The sequence below is a fragment of the Paroedura picta genome, chromosome 2, assembly GCF_049243985.1.
Source record: "Paroedura picta isolate Pp20150507F chromosome 2, Ppicta_v3.0, whole genome shotgun sequence".
Classification (NCBI taxonomy): Eukaryota; Metazoa; Chordata; class Lepidosauria; order Squamata; family Gekkonidae; genus Paroedura; species Paroedura picta.
The window spans coordinates 76,221,662-76,240,632 of record NC_135370.1 but is presented as its reverse complement, the minus strand read 5'-3'; the positions used below and the strand labels follow the sequence as shown (position 1 = coordinate 76,240,632).

Genomic DNA, 18,971 nt, shown 5'->3' with positions numbered 1-18,971 from the left:
ACCTCTTTTAGTATTACTAAGTTACCCTTAATGTTTAACCTGGGATCATATCCTTTAATTAGGCCTTGCCTCTTAGGGCTTTGAGTCCTTGACTAAAGAGTTTGCATAACAAGCTACACAAAACCAGCAAAACAAAATTCTTTGTTCTGCTGCTTCAGACCAATGTGGCTTGCCCAACTGAATTTATACAAAGCCAGCTTACTGACCTTTTCTCAAATATTTATTTAAAGACTTTCCTGGAGAAAAATCAAGCTATGCTAATTCTATTAGTTTTGGGTTTCCGATTGACCAAAGTAAAGAGATGGACATGTTAATGCTTATTATAATCAAAAGTGAAGTCTTGAGTCAGCTAGAGCTGATTGTGATGACAAGAACAGCAAGTGTTGGCACCCCCATGTGTGAATGGGGAGCACAGATCCTTCACTACCACAAGAACATCAATATCTCCTCCATGAGCTGACCTGCAATTGTAAATGGAATCTGTTTGTACAATCAATTGCCATCCATCACGTTAACAGAAGACACCTGTAATCTAAGCCTGCCTTGTACTCCCCAAATATGAACTGTACTGAGTCATCAAATTCTAGGCAGGTACCTCTGGAAAGTGTTCCAGTGCAAACTGTTGACTACCAGTATGTCCACACTGAAAAAAGCAATTGAAATATTTGCTATTGGCTCTAATTTCTGTAGGTTGCAAAGTTACTATAGGGAAACTGCACTATCACTCTTTTTGTTTGCATGCCTAAGTAACTGTTCCTCTGGCCACAAACACATATCTATGAAAGTGAGAAGTACACCTCTTTGGAAGATATAAAAGGCTTTTATTTCAATGTGCATTAGTAATCTTGCATCTGACAAAGTGAGCTCTTAGCCACAGAAGTCTGTGAAAATAAAAGCATGCTTGTATTTAATATCCCATGAAACACTTGATTATTTTTTCCTGCAATAGATTAACATAGCTAGAACTAAGTATTTAGCCTTCATTTTCTTGTGGCAATTATTAGTGACAATACAGTTTATATTTACATTCATATATGTGCAAATTTAGATCCTTTTCCTGAATAAACCTTTAAGAATATTTCCATGTCCTCCTGACAGAGATTCAGAAGCTGCAGGTGAGGCCCTTGTAAATCTCACACATTTTGGTTCTGAGCTATTTGAGAAGGTATCAATGACCCTTTTGCATAGGAAATTGAGCATTCAGAATGAAAAATCCCTTGCATTAAATAACACCAGTGCATGAGAGCATATGATTAGAGCTTACCACGCATTGCTTGTTTAAAAATTAGAAATTACATCTGAGTGGATGTAGAATAAACTGCCCAGAGCTGCAAAGAAATGGGCGGTATAAAAATCTAAATAAATAATAATAAATAGTACAATATGTAAGGCAGCATTTAAGATGGTGAGATGAAGGAGCTGTCCAATACTTTCTCAGTAACGTGGCTCAGCCTGACTACATCTAGTACTTGGCACAAATATAAAATGCCAACCATACTTATAGTGTGGGCAGAAACTGGCCTTGTACTGTGGCACTTACCTTCCAAATGCCTCATTCAGTTGATCAAAATACCATCTTTCTGCCTTGAGAACAAGATCTCAGAAGTCTGCAGCTGAATTTTAATTCCACAATCGTATTTAAAGAGTTAAATACCAGACATTTACAGTATTCGACTATTACATCATGCTTTTTGGATTATACGGGAATGTGTATTTCAACATATATTTGAAGCATTCTTTAGCAGATTACACTCGTGACTAGTTTTTGCAGTCCACCCTGGAAACGGCCCTTTCCATTTGTCTATTTGCATAACACTTGGTGTGCAGTCAATAAATCTTTTCCTCTGTTACACGCGATGCAATAGTTTTCATTCCGGATTCAGGATGAGGCCATCTAGGAAAAGGGTATGGACCTGCTCGGCTCTGCTGTACTATACCTAAAGCAGCCACAGACCCGGGCGACTAGTTAGGCCTTCGAGCGTCCCTCGATTTGAACGCCTAAAGGCAGCCCATCGCCTCGGGCTACGCCTGAATCTAAACGGCCTAAACCCGGCCTAGGCCAAGCGAAGTGCAAGTCCATCGACAGTCTCCAGGGGGCAACACCGTACGGCGAACTTTAGGCTGCCCTCCTCCGCCCCCCCCCCCTCCTCCTCCTTCCTTATTTTGCCCGGGCACTGTTGCTTGCAGCCAGCGTGAGAGGGAGCGAGGAGTGCTGCGGCGGTGCGCCGTGGGGTTCCTTGGGTCTGCAAAAGAGGGAAAACAAAGCACACAAGGACAGGAGGAGGAGGAGAAGGAAGGAAGGAAGTGGGAGAGCTCGGGATCCGCTCGCTCTATGGCTTAGCATTTCACCGGTGTACTGCCATTGTGCGTGTTTCCCACTTGGCTGTGGTCGCGGCTTTCTCCCTTGCAAAGCCCGGCTCACACCCCCACAAAAAAGGAAAGCACTGACAGATAAGGCAGCGATCGCGCCTCGACTCCCTCCCCCCCCCCCCGCCGCCGCCGCCGCCGCCGCCGCCACTCGGATCGGCGTTGACAGGCAGCGAGCGCAACAGCAGCAACCTCCCTCCGTCCCTCCCTGCACACACACACACACGCAGCCCTGGAGGAAGGGAAGCCAATCGCAGAAAGCAGGGGGGGCGAAGCGGCAGCAGCCCAGAAATAAGGAAGACTCGCCGCTTCTCTGCACAGGCATCATGTGGGTCTGTTTGTAAGCGGGGTGGGGGGGCCAGATCCCCTCGCCTTCCCTCCCCACCCCACTCCCCTTTCGGCAGACGCAGACACGCGCGCGCCCCGACGAGGAAGAGGCGACGAGGGAGCCGCAGAGGCCGCGGGAATAATCAGAGAATTGATTGTGAAAAAGGAAAGCAGAAGAAATATTTCCTGGCAAGATGGCCGACTTGGAGGCTGTGCTCGCTGATGTGAGCTACTTGATGGCTATGGAGAAAAGTAAATCGACTCCGGCCGCCCGAGCAAGCAAGAAGATCGTGCTACCTGAGCCGAGGTGAGCTGGGGGGCAGGTGCGGGGCCCAGCAGCAGAGGCGGCTTGGTGGCGGGGATGTGCGTGGGGGAGAGGGAGTGTGTGCGTGCCTTGAAACCAGACCAACTCCCCTCACCGCCTCTACAGAAAAGGCATCTGGAGCCACCTAGGGTATCTGGGCGAAGCGGACGGGAGGGGGTCCCCTAAAACAACATATCTGCGTGTGTTGTCACCTTGGGCATGAGGATGGCTGGTCAGGGTGCCCCGGCTGCACTTCCTGGCTCTGCTCTTAGCCCGGATGGCTGGGCAATATTTCCTTAGCCCCTTAACAGCAGCAACCCTGGTGCTTCTAATCCTAGAGGAGCAACCCCCCCCCTTCCCCTCCAAACTTGACGTCACAATCTTCCCCTTTCTCTGTATGTATGTGCGATTGTTAAACTCCAGCAAAGAGATAAGCTGAAGTATCAGACTATATGTGCCTAGCGCATGTTTTCCTTTTCAGAGCCCTTCTGCCTCTATGTGTTATGAAGACGCCTGCTCTTGCAGTGCCTGGAGTCATTCTCGTGATGCCCTAAACACTGTCTCAGCGCAGTCTCCTGTTTTCATTATTCCCTGTGCAGGGTATGGGCCATTCACCAGCACATACAACAATCTTGCATTAGCACTTTCACACTTAAGACATAAAGCTTGGAGGCATCAATCAGTGTAAACATTGGTGGTGGTGCAGGTTGGCATTTCAGCTGCAAATAGTGCTAAGTCCCCTGTTCACTTTGTGGAAGCTGAGCTTAACTGAGAACCGGGGCTGCACTCACAGCAATGCAGGTCTCTGTAAATATAATGTGTAGCATAGCTTTTCAAAGAGCAAATGAGAGGGAATGCATGTAGGCCAAGGCCCTGCTTAAAGAAAGGATCTTTACTACTCAAGAGAGAGAAGTGTTTCAGAGCACTAAGTCAGAACTCTTCCCCGCTCATCCAGTTGGGACAGATGGCTAAATTTTGGTTAACTGTGCTTCCTAGCAAGAGTTACCAAGGGCAACAGGGTTGGACCTAAGATATAATGCGCCATCAACAGGTGAACAAAAGCAGACCACTTTTCCCTTTCCATGTGGCCTGTCATACTTTCCTCCCTTCCAGCCTGAGGGCCTATCAACTGAAGGTCTGGTCAGGACCTCCCATTACTCTACTGTGCGGAAGGAAGTCTGAGTAGCTGCTGAGGAAGATCAAAAGGACCCGTGCAACAAGCCCTGAAAGCTGCCATTTCACAGGCTGAAGCAAATTTGTTACCATGACAAAAGCTAAAAATCCCAGCAGCCTTTGTGCTCTTCCACGTTGATGCTGTTTCAATATGGAAGTGTCCACATGAGGACTTTTGCCCAGAGTTCCATAGCCTTTGGGGAGATGAGGGTAGCAGAAGGAAGGAAGCTACATAACCGATTTGCTTCACTTACTCTCCATCTCCAGGGCAGCCCCAATGTCTGACCCACTGTTTGAGGCCCATAGTACAATCATATTTGTCCCTCTTTGCCCTGATTCTAATTTGCTTTCCCATGTCTCTTGCTGTGCCTCATCCTGGCAGAGTTTATGCTCTTGCTTATACCTTTGAGATTTGCTTATGAAAGAGGGATCTTAAACAGTGACAGCTTCTCTTTTCAGGAGTTATATGGTCAGTGAGGGAACCAAGGCTGTGTCCTAGAAGACAACTAGCAGTGGTTCACAACTGATGGGGCACAGGGTTTTCATAACACCTACTACTACTACTACTACTACTACTACTACTACTACTTATAGCCCCTCTTCCCATTTGAGAATTCATTCTGCCCCAATCCTCTGCCCACTTGAAATTATGACATGTGTATCCTGCTGATAATACCTGCCACAGATTATCCATCTGTGGCCTTTTGGCATGTTAGTCATGGACACTCAACATTTCTGATAATTCCACATGCCCCTGTCACCAGGTACTGTATCCTGCCAGGGGTTCTGTTGTGCTTCTCCAATTCGTCATGTCCTTAAAATTTACCATAAATGATAAATCTAACAGAAGGATTCATGTAAACATATAAATGTCCTTCTTCCAATTATGTTAGGACATGAATGACTGGTGGGACATTATTCCAAGCGGGTAGCCGCATTAGTCTGAAGCAGCAGAACAAATTTAGAGTCCATGGGCACCTTTAAGACCAACAACATTTTATTCAAGGTATGAGCTTTCATGTGGATGCACACTTACATTGTATCTGAGGAAGTGTGCATGCCCACAAAAGCCACTGGACTCTAAATTTGTTCTGGTGGGATGTAAAATATGAAAGACTAAGGACTGAACAAGGAACTATGAGGTCTGCAGTGAGGTCTGTTCCCAGCAGGGTGCTTTCTGAGGTGCAGAAGTAGATGGATCAATAAGCATGGGTGTCTGGGATGTCTGTGGGAGTGGGTTTGTTAGGATCCAGAATATCTATTGGAAGCAGATACTGCAGGAAAAAATGTCTATGTAGTAGGGGGGAATTTGGCGTGCTCCTTCTGTCCCTTTTGATGTTGACTGCACAGGCTTCATTCTGGAAGTCAGCAGAAAAAAGAGAAAATGGTGAGAATTGCCGAAGGGACAGTGATGGACAGAATCTAAAGGAATTCTGGGTTCCCTTTAATGTGAACTCCTTGACCTGGCAGTCTGTTAAGTCTGTCCTGTATCTCATGAGCAAGGAAATTGGGTTGGAGGAGATAGGTGATGAGCAGAACAATATGCACAAAAACAAAAATGTGCAAAATAAATAGGTATGCATATATTTTGGTTATTTCATAGTGTATTCTGTCTGTCATCATGGCAAGAGCAATGCAGTGCATGGAGGTTTCTGTCCAAATCCTTCTGACTGCTCATCTCTCTGAAATTTCACAGATATGTACCATTTTTGTTGCTTAGAAAAACTAAACGCTTGGTTTTTAATTTAATGGAAAAACGGTTTTGTGAGGATGCTGGTTTCTTTGGCCCATACTATTTCCATGATCTTGGCACAAATAATGCCTTGCTCTTGAGGATATATTGTAGCTATTCTTGAAGACAGTGCTGCTTACTCTCAGGTACACTGCCAAATAGATATGTGCTTATGGAAACGACGCACCGCATGACCCCAGCATACTGCCTTTCATGAACATTTCTTCTTGGACAGTTCCTGTTTTTCACCTGCATCTCAAAATATAGGGGAATTTACCAAAAATGCTGAAGCCAGGAAGATGGTTGCAGCCTCCCTTGGCAACCTCTTGTGAAAACGCATGTGTACGGCCATCCTTAGGTGACCATCAAAGATTGGACAGATAAAGGGCCAAGTTTCTAAACAGGAGGAACATTAGCATGGCTAAGTTTGTTAGCTGAATAGCAGGAGTCTTCCTTTATTTCTCTTATGTTTGTTACTCTTAAGGAATTCATAGGCAGCATTTTATCCACACAGGTCCCTCCCCTTAAGAGGGGTTAAGCCAACAGGCAGCAAAATTTGGTTCCAGCAGTTTGGTGAGTTTTGCAGTCAGGCAAGGATTTGAAATGGGATTTTCTGCATCCCAGCTTGATGCTCAAATCCACAAACTACATTGCCTCTGTGTATTAAAGACTGGGACTGGGAAACTGTGTCCGCACAGATGCTGTAGAAGGGGGAGAACAAGACTGGAACTCAAGGCTGCCAGTTAACCTCCTCTCTGCTTAGAGAGCCAAGCTTAAATCATGGAGAGCAGAAACATGGGTCAGAAAAGGACGCTCTCTGTAATTCCTATTATGGAGCTCCCTCTAAATGTGCTTCCTGCCCGTGCAACGTTCTGACTGGCTCCTTCATGCGGTGTGGCAGGGTTTTTTTCCCGTTGTCCCTCCCACCCACAAAGTGCGGCATCAAAGGAGAACAGTGTGCGTGTTTATGTCTGCTGCTGTCAGGAAATGGTGTCACCTGTGGGTGTAGAGGTGCCTTAACGTAAGCAACTGCCACACAGAACATGAGCAGGGGCAACCTATGCCCCGACCTCAGTAGATGCAGTTGCAGCCTTGCCCTTTGTTGATAGGTTCTTTCTGACTTCCCTCTCTGTGCATGTCAGAGCCAGAGTCGTCTGGCACGTATGGGAAGGTGGGGGGGGGGCATAAACTGGCCAGCATTACTACAAATTGTTTTGGGTTGTCCTGTTAAGGAATTGAACTGCTTCCTGTGTGTTTGTTTCCTTTTCCTTTGCTTGGCTATGAAAGCAACCATTCCCCCACCCTCCTCCCCCAAGTATTGGAGCCAGGCTCTCAGAGGCTTCTAATTCACAAGAGCTTAAAAAACAGTAAAAGGGCCATCCAACCCTGTGCTCTCCTCTGATGCCCAAGGATGCTTGCAAGCAACTTCCACTTCCTCCCCAATGGCCTTTCAGCAAACAAGAGCATTGTCAACAGCTGGATGATTATTTTTAGTAGTAACTGCCTTTCATTAAGTGGCTGTGCTCGGAAAGCTCGAGAGAGCCAGCATTCTAGATAACCCACTGCTGTAACTACTGCTGTCCTTTACTAAGCAGAAAACTGAGACACAGTTAAAGAGTCACAGTCAGTTTGCTTTAAACCGTCAAGATATAATCCTCCCCCCCTTCCACCAAGCAACACTTACTTTTCCAACTTCTGCAAGTAGAAGGACGTACACAGTTGGTAAGAGCTACATAAGCCAACCATAAGTTCTGACCCATGTGACTTTTCCAGCATGCCTGAATTTCCCGGCTTCTTATGAGAACCAGCCTTTGACATGATTCCCTACCTCGTATGGAGTAGATTCTTACCAGCTAAGATAACCAAAGAAGCTTTTTCCATTTGTGCTTCTCTGACATGGATGAATCCTCTTGAAGTTAGAAGACCTTTGCACTGCCATGACTTGCCATCAGGGGAATGAGGCTTGTGATTTACCTACCTGACTAGGAGACCGTGAGGATACCTAGAGCCTAAGAATTAAGCCTTTCCGCACAGAGAGCACTTTATGTAATAATATTACTATTAGATCTTGCCCCCTCCCCCACACACACACCCCAGAAATAGTTGTCATGGAGATACTGGAAATGTATTATCCCACTCCCATAACAGTGCCAAGCATCTGAAATGCAGCCAGCCATCCTTCTTCCATTGAAAAGTCTATATTTTCCTTGCACAAGAGAAATCGCTGCTCTTTTACTATACCCAGGCAGAAAAGCACTCAGGCCAACCTCAGGCTTTATCATCAGAATTCAGACTTAAGGTAGTTGCCACCCTCCCCTCATTTTCCAGACTAGACTGAGAAGTATTATTATTATTATTATTATTATTACTACTACTACTACTACTACTACTACTACTACTACTACTACTACTACTACTACTAGGGGCAAAGCCCATTGTATCGAGGAATACAACGGGCGCTGGAGCTTGGGGGTGGGAAGAGTAGGGGGAGGGGTTGTCGAGTCTGTAAGGGCATTAACATGGTTACAGATGAGCTTTCAAGAGTCATGTCTTCAGATATGTGAAGGGAAAATCAGACTGGAGACTCTTCTTAGGAGGAGATTACATGGCAACCAGTTCCTCCCAGTTCTGCGTCATTTCTCTTCTTGCGTGAATTAGACCAGAGACACCGAAATATCCCCGTGCCCTAATACACATGGGGTAGTCACAATACACAGATGTCCACCCTGCCCCTTGTCTCCATTTTCTTTGCTGTAGATAAAATGCTATGTGCCCACATGCTTCTTTCATGGTTGCTCCTTAGAAGAAGAGCTGGATTTTTGTTCCCTGCTTTTTACTACCCAAAGGAGTCTCAAAGTGGTTTACAAACACATTTTCTCTTCCTCTCCCCACAACAGACACCCTGTGAGGCTGAGAGAGCTCAGAGAACCAGGAATGGAATCTTCATGCCACCCCCGACCAGAGGGATTTCTCCTCAGAATTCCCACAGCACACTGAGGCCAATCCTTAGAGGGCTCTCCCTCTGATTAGCTCACTCTCCTTTCCCCACATTCTAATTGGCTCTGGTCACCATCTGCTGCAGGGAGCCTCACTGTGACCAGCTTCCAGGGTTTTAAAGGCCCCTTCAAGGTTCTTAGGGGCATGTTGAGAACGGACCATTTTTATTCTGGGCAGCCACTCAGGCGGCAGGATGACACAGGAAGGAGCATTCATTGGCCCTTAAATTGTGAGGCCCAAAAGGTCATTAGGCCTTTTGTTATAGGTACAGATTATTTCTATACCACCCTCCTGGAATTGTCTCTGGCCGCTGTACATCAAACAGTTACAATAGATAACATAAAATAACATGGTAAAACATTAAACAGTTTAAAATGTAATTTGCAGCATCTGCAACCAGTAGCAGCATCAATTATTGTAATTCAACTCAGGAATTGGTCACGATCAGAAAATCTTCCAGAGTACCATGTATCTGTGGAGATGTATTTGTTGGGGAGGGCCTGTAGATATTCTTAGGTTAATGGCCCCAACCGAAAGCTTGGTGGAAGAGCTCTGTCTTGCAGGCCCTGTGGAACTGTACCAGCTCTAGCAGGGCCCAGATATACTCTGGGAGCTCATTCCACCAAGTAGGAGCCAGGACTGAGAACATCCTGGCCCTATTTGAGGCCAGATGTACTTCCTTGGGGCCAGGGATTCACAGAGTGAAGCACTCTGGACATAGGTAAAGAGTCAGTCCCTCAGGTATGCTGGGCCCCAAGGGGCTTTTTTGCATGGCTGTTTTTCTCACTAACTGTAAGAAAGAACATAATATAAGAGAGATCAGCTAGCACAGTAATACATGCAATAACTGTGCATCTATGTTTTAATTTTTTTTAATTAAGTTGTGTACAGTAAAGGTCATATAATGCCGTATTTAAGTGATGATGTTATACAGATATTTAACCTTTTAAGGTCCTGACTGACTTCAGTTGCATTTTTGTGGTTCTGTTTTGTTTTTGTTTTTTGAAAGAACTCAGGTGTTCACATGTGAGAACCCTGGAAAAGCCCAGCTGCCCGTACGGGGGGCGGAGAGAGATGCTGCTAAAAAGTTTCTGCATAGAAGATGGTTCTGTGTGCACCGTTCCATAAATTAATGTCTACTAAGGAAATCCAGTTATAGTTTAATTTGAAAAGAGGGCAAATGGTTTCTAGACAGAGCCCCAATCCTTTGTGATACATTGACCCAGCCCGACATTCTGATGGTTAGATCACCTACTACATTTTGCAAGCTGCCTGCTTTGAATGTTACAAGCTCATCTCTCAGCTTAATTAGTGGGTTCTTCAACCCCTGAAAAGGCAGGTTCGTTCTTAACTTGAAGTACTCTTAGTTAGCTTCTTGCTTAACATCTTGGGTGTTTCAGCATCACTTTCCCCCCCAGGTAAACAAATGTTACATATACCAGAATGGATGGATTCAGGACCCTAGGTTTCCATGTATTTGTCTCTTACCTGAAGCCTAGGAGCCCACCCATTTACCCTGAATCAGATCTGCACTTTCTTGCTGAAGAAGAAAGGCCAGTATTGTCCAAAGGCTTTTTAATGGGTTTCTATTGCAAACCTTCCAGACACAGATTAAATTCTATCTGAGCTCCCCTTTAAGGCAAGTAACAAGACTCTTTTCACTCACCTACTGGTCTTAGACACTGCCTTTCTTCCGTTAGGTTCCGTTAGGCACAAGTAGAAACAAGGCTTTCCTGTAAAAAGTTACATGCCTATAACTTATGAATTAAACCAAGGTTGCTTAGTGCTAGAGCCCACACCCTCATGTCTGGGATAAAGAGATATTATTATGTTGATGATTCTCTAGGAGAAGAATCTGAAAAGCTAAAGAAATGCTTTCCCATTAACCCTCTTATATGCCTTGTCCCTTGGCAGCATCCGCAGTGTTATGCAGAAATACTTGGAAGACCGGGGTGAGGTGACCTTTGACAAGATATTTTCTCAGAAAATTGGTGAGTAAGAGACCTCTCTGTGAATAAGGGAACTTTTCACACATATTATCAGCTAACAAGGTTTCTTCTGCATGATCAGATGCAAAAGAGGGTAAGATTTCTGTGCTTTTCATAGAAGAGGGACTTCGGCAAGGTGCAGCTTGTCATGTTACGGGGTGGGATAGAAAGAAATTCTGTCTGCAAAAAAGGAAAGAAAGGGAATCCTGTTTTTCTTTGCATCCCAGTTCATCAAGGAGATGAACAGAGAGCTGTGGAGATAAATTGGGGAAGGGGAAAACTGCTGAGGTTTGTGCAGAAATTCTACTTCCTCTTTGTGTGTGCTGCAATGGTTCCTGTTCCATTGTTTGTTCAGGGGACTAGGACATTTATCTCACTAGAGGCATATTGGAAACAAGATTGGTGAGGCTGAAGTGCCTGACATGATGATGCGTAGCAAGCATTAGAGCCTCTGCTACCCCAGAAGCTCAGTGGCCTCCTGGGCACAATAAGCAGGATGTTCCTATGTGCACTTTTTCCCATTGCCGTAGTCATGGGAGAAGCTGCACCTGTTAGAATTTTCTGTCTAATTGCATGATAGAAAAGCATTATGACTCTGCCCTGCCATACAAACATCACCAAGATAGCTTTGTGGAACTCTTATATATGCAGGAGCCTGTCCAGTCTTACATTTATAAGTTAGGGGTCTCAGGTTGTTTCCCCTGCCCACCTTGGTAGAGTTCCTCTACATAAGAAAAGGGAGTTCAGAAACTAAGGCTTTTTCTCATGTTTAAATGAAAGGGGAGACTGAGTTTTTGTCATGTTTTTAAAGATACTTGAGCCGTGTTGGGGGGAGGGCAGGAGGACCATGGTATAGTCAATATTAGGCAGTGGAGTAATGTTGGGTCCTTGTGTTGACTTCTGGCATTATGCATCTTGAGGACAATTCAGGTTATAGAGTGAGTATTTTATTTATTGTATGGCATGTGTGTAGTGTAGCCAGGAGATCCTAGGGTCGTATGGCATGTGTGTAGTGTAGCCAGGAGATCCCTGGCAGCCAGGCAAGAGATGTTTGAAGGTGGTTTGCCATTGCCTGCCTCTACATCGTGACTCTAGTATTCCTTGGAGATCTCCCATCCAAATACTAGCCAGGGCTGACCTTTCTTGGCTTCCAAGATCTGACTGTCTTGGTCAGAGACTCCTAAGGACGGGCTAGGGGACGCTGGACTGTTGTCCACACTGAGGTTAGAATTTGCTGGCAACGCTGTTTCCCCCTTTCTGTTGCTATACCCCGCCCCACAGGAAACGCTGTTGCTTCCTCCTACACTCACAGCCACTTGTGGTTTCCGCATGAGATACCCTGCTTTCAAACACCCGCTCCCCCAACATGTTCTCTTCATGGTTGCTTTCCCAACTGCCGCTCAGCCCCTCTTCTCATCTCACCTGGGAATGGTGCATGCCTAGCTTGGGGAAAGACTTTATTTAATACCAGGAGCCATTTAGCTATAAATTGGATTGGGTGTTGTTCAGTCAGCAAGGGAGAGAAGGGGGCAGAAGTTGATGGATGCCTGAGAAGTCAGTTTGTGATACCCATGTGTGGAAAGCAGAACCTAGTCAACTTTATGGTTGTGCTAACTGGTATTGATGAGATTTGTATCAGTATTGTGCACACTTGTTTTACTTCACACACATTTTAATGCCATTAAAAGCTGCCTCACTATTTTGAAAGCTGCACTTACATGCACTAATGCAGGGGTAGTCAAACTGCAGCCCTCCAGATGTCCATGGACTACAATTCCCAGAAGCCCCTGCCAGCATTCTCTGGCAGGGGCTCCTGGGAATTGTAGTCCATGGACGTCTGGAGGGCCGCAGTTTGACTAGGTAAAGGTAAAGGTATCCCCTGTGCAAGCACCGAGTCATGTCTGACCCTTGGGGTGACGCCCTCTAGCGTTTTCATGGCAGACTCAATACGGGGTGGTTTGCCAGTGCCTTCCCCAGTCATTACCGTTTACCCCCAAGCAAGCTGGGTACTCATTTTACCGACCTCGGAAGGATGGAAGGCTGAGTCAACCTTGAGCCGGCTGCTGGGATTGAACTTCCAGCCTCATGGGCAAAGCTTTCAGACGGCTGCCTTACCACTCTGCGCCACAAGAGGCTCTTTGACTACCCCTGCACTAATTTGACTACCCCTGCACTAATGTATGCACTGTGGTCAGTTGCATGTTATGGTCTAAAACAGGCTTTCTCAACCACAGTTTCATGTAACCCTGGGGCTTCTTGACGACCCTGGGGGGGGGTTGCAAATTGGTGGGAGTTGATTAATTTATATTTTTTTAAATCTGTGAAACATTTATCTGGTGATTTGACCATATATGGTCATGTCGTCCATCTGCCCCCCCCTCCATGGCCAATGATTGGCTGGAGGGGGTGGAAAGGGGAGGGGCCCCAGGTGGGCATGTACACAGCTATGATGCCCAACCATATTCTGCATGATCACGCAACTTCTGGAATTGAAGTCTGAAGAATGTTTCAGGGGCTTCTCAGCAGTAAAAAAGCTGAGAAAGGCTGGTATAGAAGTAGGGTTCCTTCAAGTCTACAGGAATTTTGTAATATATACCTCTGATGAGTCATGATTAGACTCAGTGACAAATGTGTGCAATATAGCTGCCTTTTGTCTCTTTACCAGCTGCGGTGTTGTGCTTTTTAACACCAGAAATGAAAGAGGTGAAGCTTCACTTGCCATGGAGATGAACTGGTGGAAAATGTTTTTCCTTTGTAATTTCTATATGCTGGACATTGCATTGGGGGGGGGGGTGAGGATGAACCATACTTAGTAGGGAATCTCTGTTCTCCGTGTAGCTTACAGAACTAAGATTGCCCTTGTATATTTTAAATATTTAAAGATTCTTGTTAGACATTTCAGATATCATTGTCCAACTTTCATGGCTCAAAGTTAAATTAGATAATAACAGTTGCCAATTTGTATGCACACAGGGGCTCTTTGTTTTTTATATTCATGTTTTTTGTGCTCTACTTTCTCACTGGGACTCAAGGCAGGTTACACAGAGTGAGTCAATATAACAGGATGGAACATTCAGTAAATAATATAATGGGATTTGGGTTGTAGAACCTGCCAGAAATATAAAAACCAAACTGAAGCAAAGCAAATTGTTAGCATGGCACATTAAATTAAACAAAATTACACAGTAAGATCCAACTTAACAGCAAACTATACAGAAGGATAGACAACCATCTATCTATCCAAGTAACGTTGTGACTCCTTTTCTACAGTGCTATCCTATTATCTGTGTAGGAAAGCCCTCTTGATTAATTAAGTTTGGCATACTTTGTGGAAAGCCAGGAGAATGGGAGCCTTCCTGACCCCTGACAGGCAGGCCATTGCTTTCATCAGCGCAGAGATGCATGATGTTAAAAAATTTCACACTTGTTGATTTCTGCATTGCTGTTAAAGACACAGAGCTTATGCCCATGAAAACAAAAAGTGTTCATGACCACTGGCTTAGATGGCTTTTTCAAAAGGATTAGACACATTCATGGAAGATGAATGCTAGCTATTAGCCAAGATAATAGAATGAAATCCCCACTTTTGGTAACAGAATAGCTCTCAGTTGCAAACATGATGAATTTTTGTGCTGCCAAGTCACAGCTGACTTAGGGCAACCACTTAGGATTTTCAAGACAAGATACATTGGAAGGTGGATTGTCATTGCCTGCCTCTGTGTAGTGGCATTGGATTTTCTTGGTGGTCTTCTATCCAAATACTAACTGGAGTCAGCCCAGCTTAGGTTCAGAGATCTGTCATTTTCTGCCTTCACGTGGAACCCCTGAACTTCCTCAGTAATGCCTCATCCAAATGCTAAAGACTCTGCTTGGCTTCCAAGATCTGATGAGATCAGGCTAGCCTGGGCTATCCAGTTCAGGGCACACATAAGGATAAAAAGGTAAAGGTATCCCCTGTGCAAGCACTGGTTCATGTCTGACCCTTGGGGTGACGCCCTCTAGCGTTTTCATGGCAGACTCAATACAGGGTGGTTTGCCAGTGCCTTCCCCAGTCATTACCGTTTACCCCCCAGCAAGCTGGGTACTCATTTTACCGACCTCGGAAGGATGGAAGGCTGAGTCAACCTTGAGCCAGCTGCTGGGATTGAACTCCCAGCCTCATGGGCAGACAACTTCAGACAACATTTCTGCTGCCTTACCACCCTGCGCCACAAGAGGCTCACACATAAGGATAGCCATCACCAAATACGTGTTGGCTTCATTGGCTACCATTCTGTTTCTGGGCATAAAGGCAATGACCTTAAGCAACCTAGGATTAGGATAGCTGAAGAACAGCCACCAGCACCTGGCTGGGGTCCTGCTCTGTCGTGATCAGTCAAAGCAAGCAGAGTAGGCCATTTTTGGTGACTGTGCCCAGACTGTGGAATGCTCATTCTGAGGGGGCTCTCTTCATCTTCATGTGACAGGTTTGGATGTTTCTCCTTCAAAAGGTTTGCGGGGGAGGGGGGGATTTTGTTGGAACTGAGAGCTGCACTGTAGCTGCCATTTTGTTTTGTTTTTTTAGTATTTACATGCTGTATCTGCTGCCACATTTGATTTGTACATCTTGAATTTTTAAAAAAGCTTTCTGGATGACCTTGGGCCAGTCACGCACACTCAGTCTAACTGAGCTCACAGGGTTGTTGTATGGGTAAAATGGAGGAGAAGAGAAGGCCACTAGGTCCCCACTGGGGAGAGAAGCAAAGTGTAAATGAAGAAAATGAAGTAATTGTTTTCCTGTAGGGATGTCAGGGTGTAACGAAAAGAACGTGCGTATGCTTTGAAAATCATACCAATAAAAATAGGAGACAATGCAGATGCTGTTTTTTCTACCTTGTTTTTCTACTGGTCCCTTTTTACCCTCCTTCTTTGGCTGTTTGTAATAAAAACCAGAGACCTGTTTTTACTAAGGCAGATAAAGGGAACTAAAAGCTGCATTGTCTTCTGCTTCTTCAGTAATTATAAAGATACGTGTGTGCAACACATTCAGGACATGGCTCAGCTAACGTGCCTGGCAAGGTCATGGCTACTGCTTGGTCACTCTTGGAAATAAAGTGCTGGGGCTAGACTAGATTGACATTGGCCTTATTCAGCAAGGCAAGTCTCCTGTTTTAAGGTGGCAGCAACACGAACAATTACCAGTGTTTTCAGTATGATGCTCCATGTCAGACAAATTTCCCTTTCAGGTTCTAAGGATATGAGGAGGACTAGAGACTTAAGTCTTTCCAGGAACTGCTGGTTCAGACAGGGGCAACTGGCAGATTTAGAGAAGGGTGCATCAGTCCCTAACTGCTGACAACTGTATATATATATATATATGTGTGTATGTATTTTAGGATACTTGCTATTCCGAGACTTCTGCCTAAATCAGATGGAGGAGGCCAAACCACTTGTGGAATTCTATGAAGAGGTGAGGCTCTGTGTGTGTGCGTGTGAGAGAGAAATCCATCCATCCCAGTTCTTCCCTTGTAGTTGCACCCAGATTGCCTTCTCTGCCCTGGAACGCAGAAAGTTGAATTCCCTAAAACACTGTGGTAAAAGGCCATTTGCTGAAACGACTTTGGGGATGAGAATCCAGTTCCAGTAGTGAGGAGCCCTATTCCAGAAGGGGTGAGAATAGACCTAGTTACAAGTGGGGACCCACAAGAAATTTGTAGGGAAGGTGCAATCCATCCCTCCCCCCACCTATGCTCCCTTCTTTCCCCCTTCTCAAATAAGCTCCGTGTATCCCCTTCCCTTTCCCTGACCATCGTACCCTTCTCTCTTTCTCTGTCAATCTCCCCCACCCCTGACAATTTACCCCCCTCTCTTCCCTCATACCCTTTTCTATCAATATTTCCCCCATTTGTTTTTATCCCCCTCCCCTCCTTACATTGGCCTCTTCAGCTACAGGCTGACTGATTAGAAAGAGGAAGGGCTTTTTAGGGTTTAGCAGCTCAGGAGCTGGGGGAGGGAAGAAAAGCTCCCCCCCCCCCAGCACTACTTCTCCTTGAAGTCTGATGGGTTAGAAGCTGGGGGGAAATCTTAAAAGGGCAGCAAAGCCAGAAGCTACAGAGACTGAGATGAGCAGTAACTTCTTCTGCCACTCCTCTATAGTAACTGCCCACTGCCTTTCCTCCCTCCACCCCTGCAGCCGCAAGGGCTCTCCAACTCACTGCTAGCTTTCTCCCCCCCCACACACACTCCCAGCAGCAGCAGCATTGGGGGCTCTCCAGCTGCCCACCCATGCCTCCCATACACACAGCAGTGAGGAGGCAACCCCAGCCACCTGGCTGCTTCCTCTTCTTCCACAGTGGTGGCTGCAAGGCCCCAGGCAGTCGGCAGGGCTTTCCAGAGCCAACAAGTTGTCAGCAGGACCCCTAGCAGTTGGCAAGGCCCTCTGGAGCCACAGCATTGGTGGCCCTGAGGGCTGCCCCAAAGTCAGCTACAGCAGGGCACTCTTCCATTAAGTGCTGGGCATGAGCACAGAGAACATTTTTGTTTGGGGAGAATTTTTTAAAACCTGATATTTGAAGTCTTTATATTTTTGGATTTTTCTGCAAACTTGGGGACCTGCCCAAATTTGGAGAAAAATCTCCTTCCTGTCAGTGTGTGCCCGATTAATGTATTTAAGTATCTGCGGATCTGGCCAGCCTTGAGAAATAGATATATAGATTACTGCCTTGCATAGCTGGCATACCTTGATTATTAGGATTTGGGTTGCTAGACTGCAAGAGGTTCTCACTGTACCTTTAAATTCTTCACTGCATTGGGAAATGAAATGATTGTGGGTCCTTCTTGCCAATTTTCCTCCTGGTCCTTTTATTTCTGGAGTCCTACATAGGCGAGGGACAAACCAACCAATAGGAGGGGGTGGGGAGAAGGCTCAGCTACCTTGCTTCCCTATTTGAGGGGAAATTTAAAGACTCAGGCGGAATTTCTGGATTGTGACCTAGCAACTCTAGTTACCTTGTATAGCATGGTTGCTTGCCAGAATCCTGAAAAGACCTTGCCTTTCGGACAGAGGATGTGGAGGAAAAAAATTAAAATGGATAAAAGTCTATATTGAAACTGTCAAAGTCTGGACAAGTTTGCTGTGTGCTGCTTTCCTTACCGTGTAACCCTCTATGTGTATTTAGACATATATTGTCTATTTTTGTCTCCTCTCTAAAATAAAAATAGATCTAAAGTAAGTAAAGTAAATGCTTCCTTCGTAGCTTCTGTGCATTGCACTCTCGATAATCTCCTGTCCCCGTGACCTTGCTTACACATTGTCCCTACCTATTCGCCTCTTCTGTTACCTCCACCCATGCCTTCCCCTCCCCCCACCCCTTGTGGTGGCCCTTTCCTGTGGAAGCCTCGGTGTCGCCTCAGGTGCTGATGCAGCACAGTAGCAATAGGGCGTCATTCCCATGGCAGCCATCCCTGTCACACATGGCGGGTGGGGTTTCTGAGTGGTTCTTTGAACACTAATGGACATACGAATACATCTCTTTATTGACACGTCAGATGCATTTAAAGAAACCCTTTAAAAAAACCCTAATGGGTTTCCTGGGGTGGGGGCCGGCACAGAGACCAAAGTGGGGAAATGGCTGCCGTGTGAGCAGGACTGGAAAAATCCAGGCTTTCCTACTCATGTAGCAGCCAGCCTAGCAAAGCAGGATTGAGAAAGAAACCCCAAGTGGTGCATGGAAGTGTCACAGTGCTGTAGGGGAACAGAAACAAAATCCAATGGCTTCAGACCTGCTGCAAATCACCCATGTGGAAATGAGCACAGTCCCTACTGGAATCTGCTCCTCCCCCCCCCCCCCCCCCCGGTTATGTAAACAAAATGTGTTTTTAAAAACTGATGTCAAACCTAGTCTTTCAGTTATTTGGTTCAGGTCCTGGTTGTAGGATGATACAAATTCCTGGATCCTGTCGCCTTGCATCTCTGATGTGACTTTGCCTATCCATTCCAGATCAAGAAGTATGAGAAGTTGGATTCTGAGGAGGATCGTGCAATTAAGAGCCGCCAGATCTTTGACACCTATATCATGAAGGAGCTACTGTCGTGCTCTCATGT

The 18,971-nt window shown here is 45.7% G+C and overlaps 1 protein-coding gene across 1 annotated transcript in view; it reads left to right on the top strand.

Annotated features, from left to right (window-relative positions):
* Positions 1-2,505: 2,505 nt before the first annotated feature.
* Positions 2,506-18,971, top strand: part of GRK2 (G protein-coupled receptor kinase 2) — a 41,776-nt gene continuing 25,310 nt past the window's right edge. Inside the window, exons 1-4 of the mRNA XM_077320925.1 lie at positions 2,506-3,001; positions 10,815-10,891; positions 16,264-16,337; positions 18,868-18,969. Of these exons, the coding sequence (XP_077177040.1) occupies positions 2,889-3,001; positions 10,815-10,891; positions 16,264-16,337; positions 18,868-18,969 (366 nt within the window). The 5' untranslated portion in view covers positions 2,506-2,888. The remainder of the gene's footprint in view (positions 3,002-10,814; positions 10,892-16,263; positions 16,338-18,867; positions 18,970-18,971) is intronic.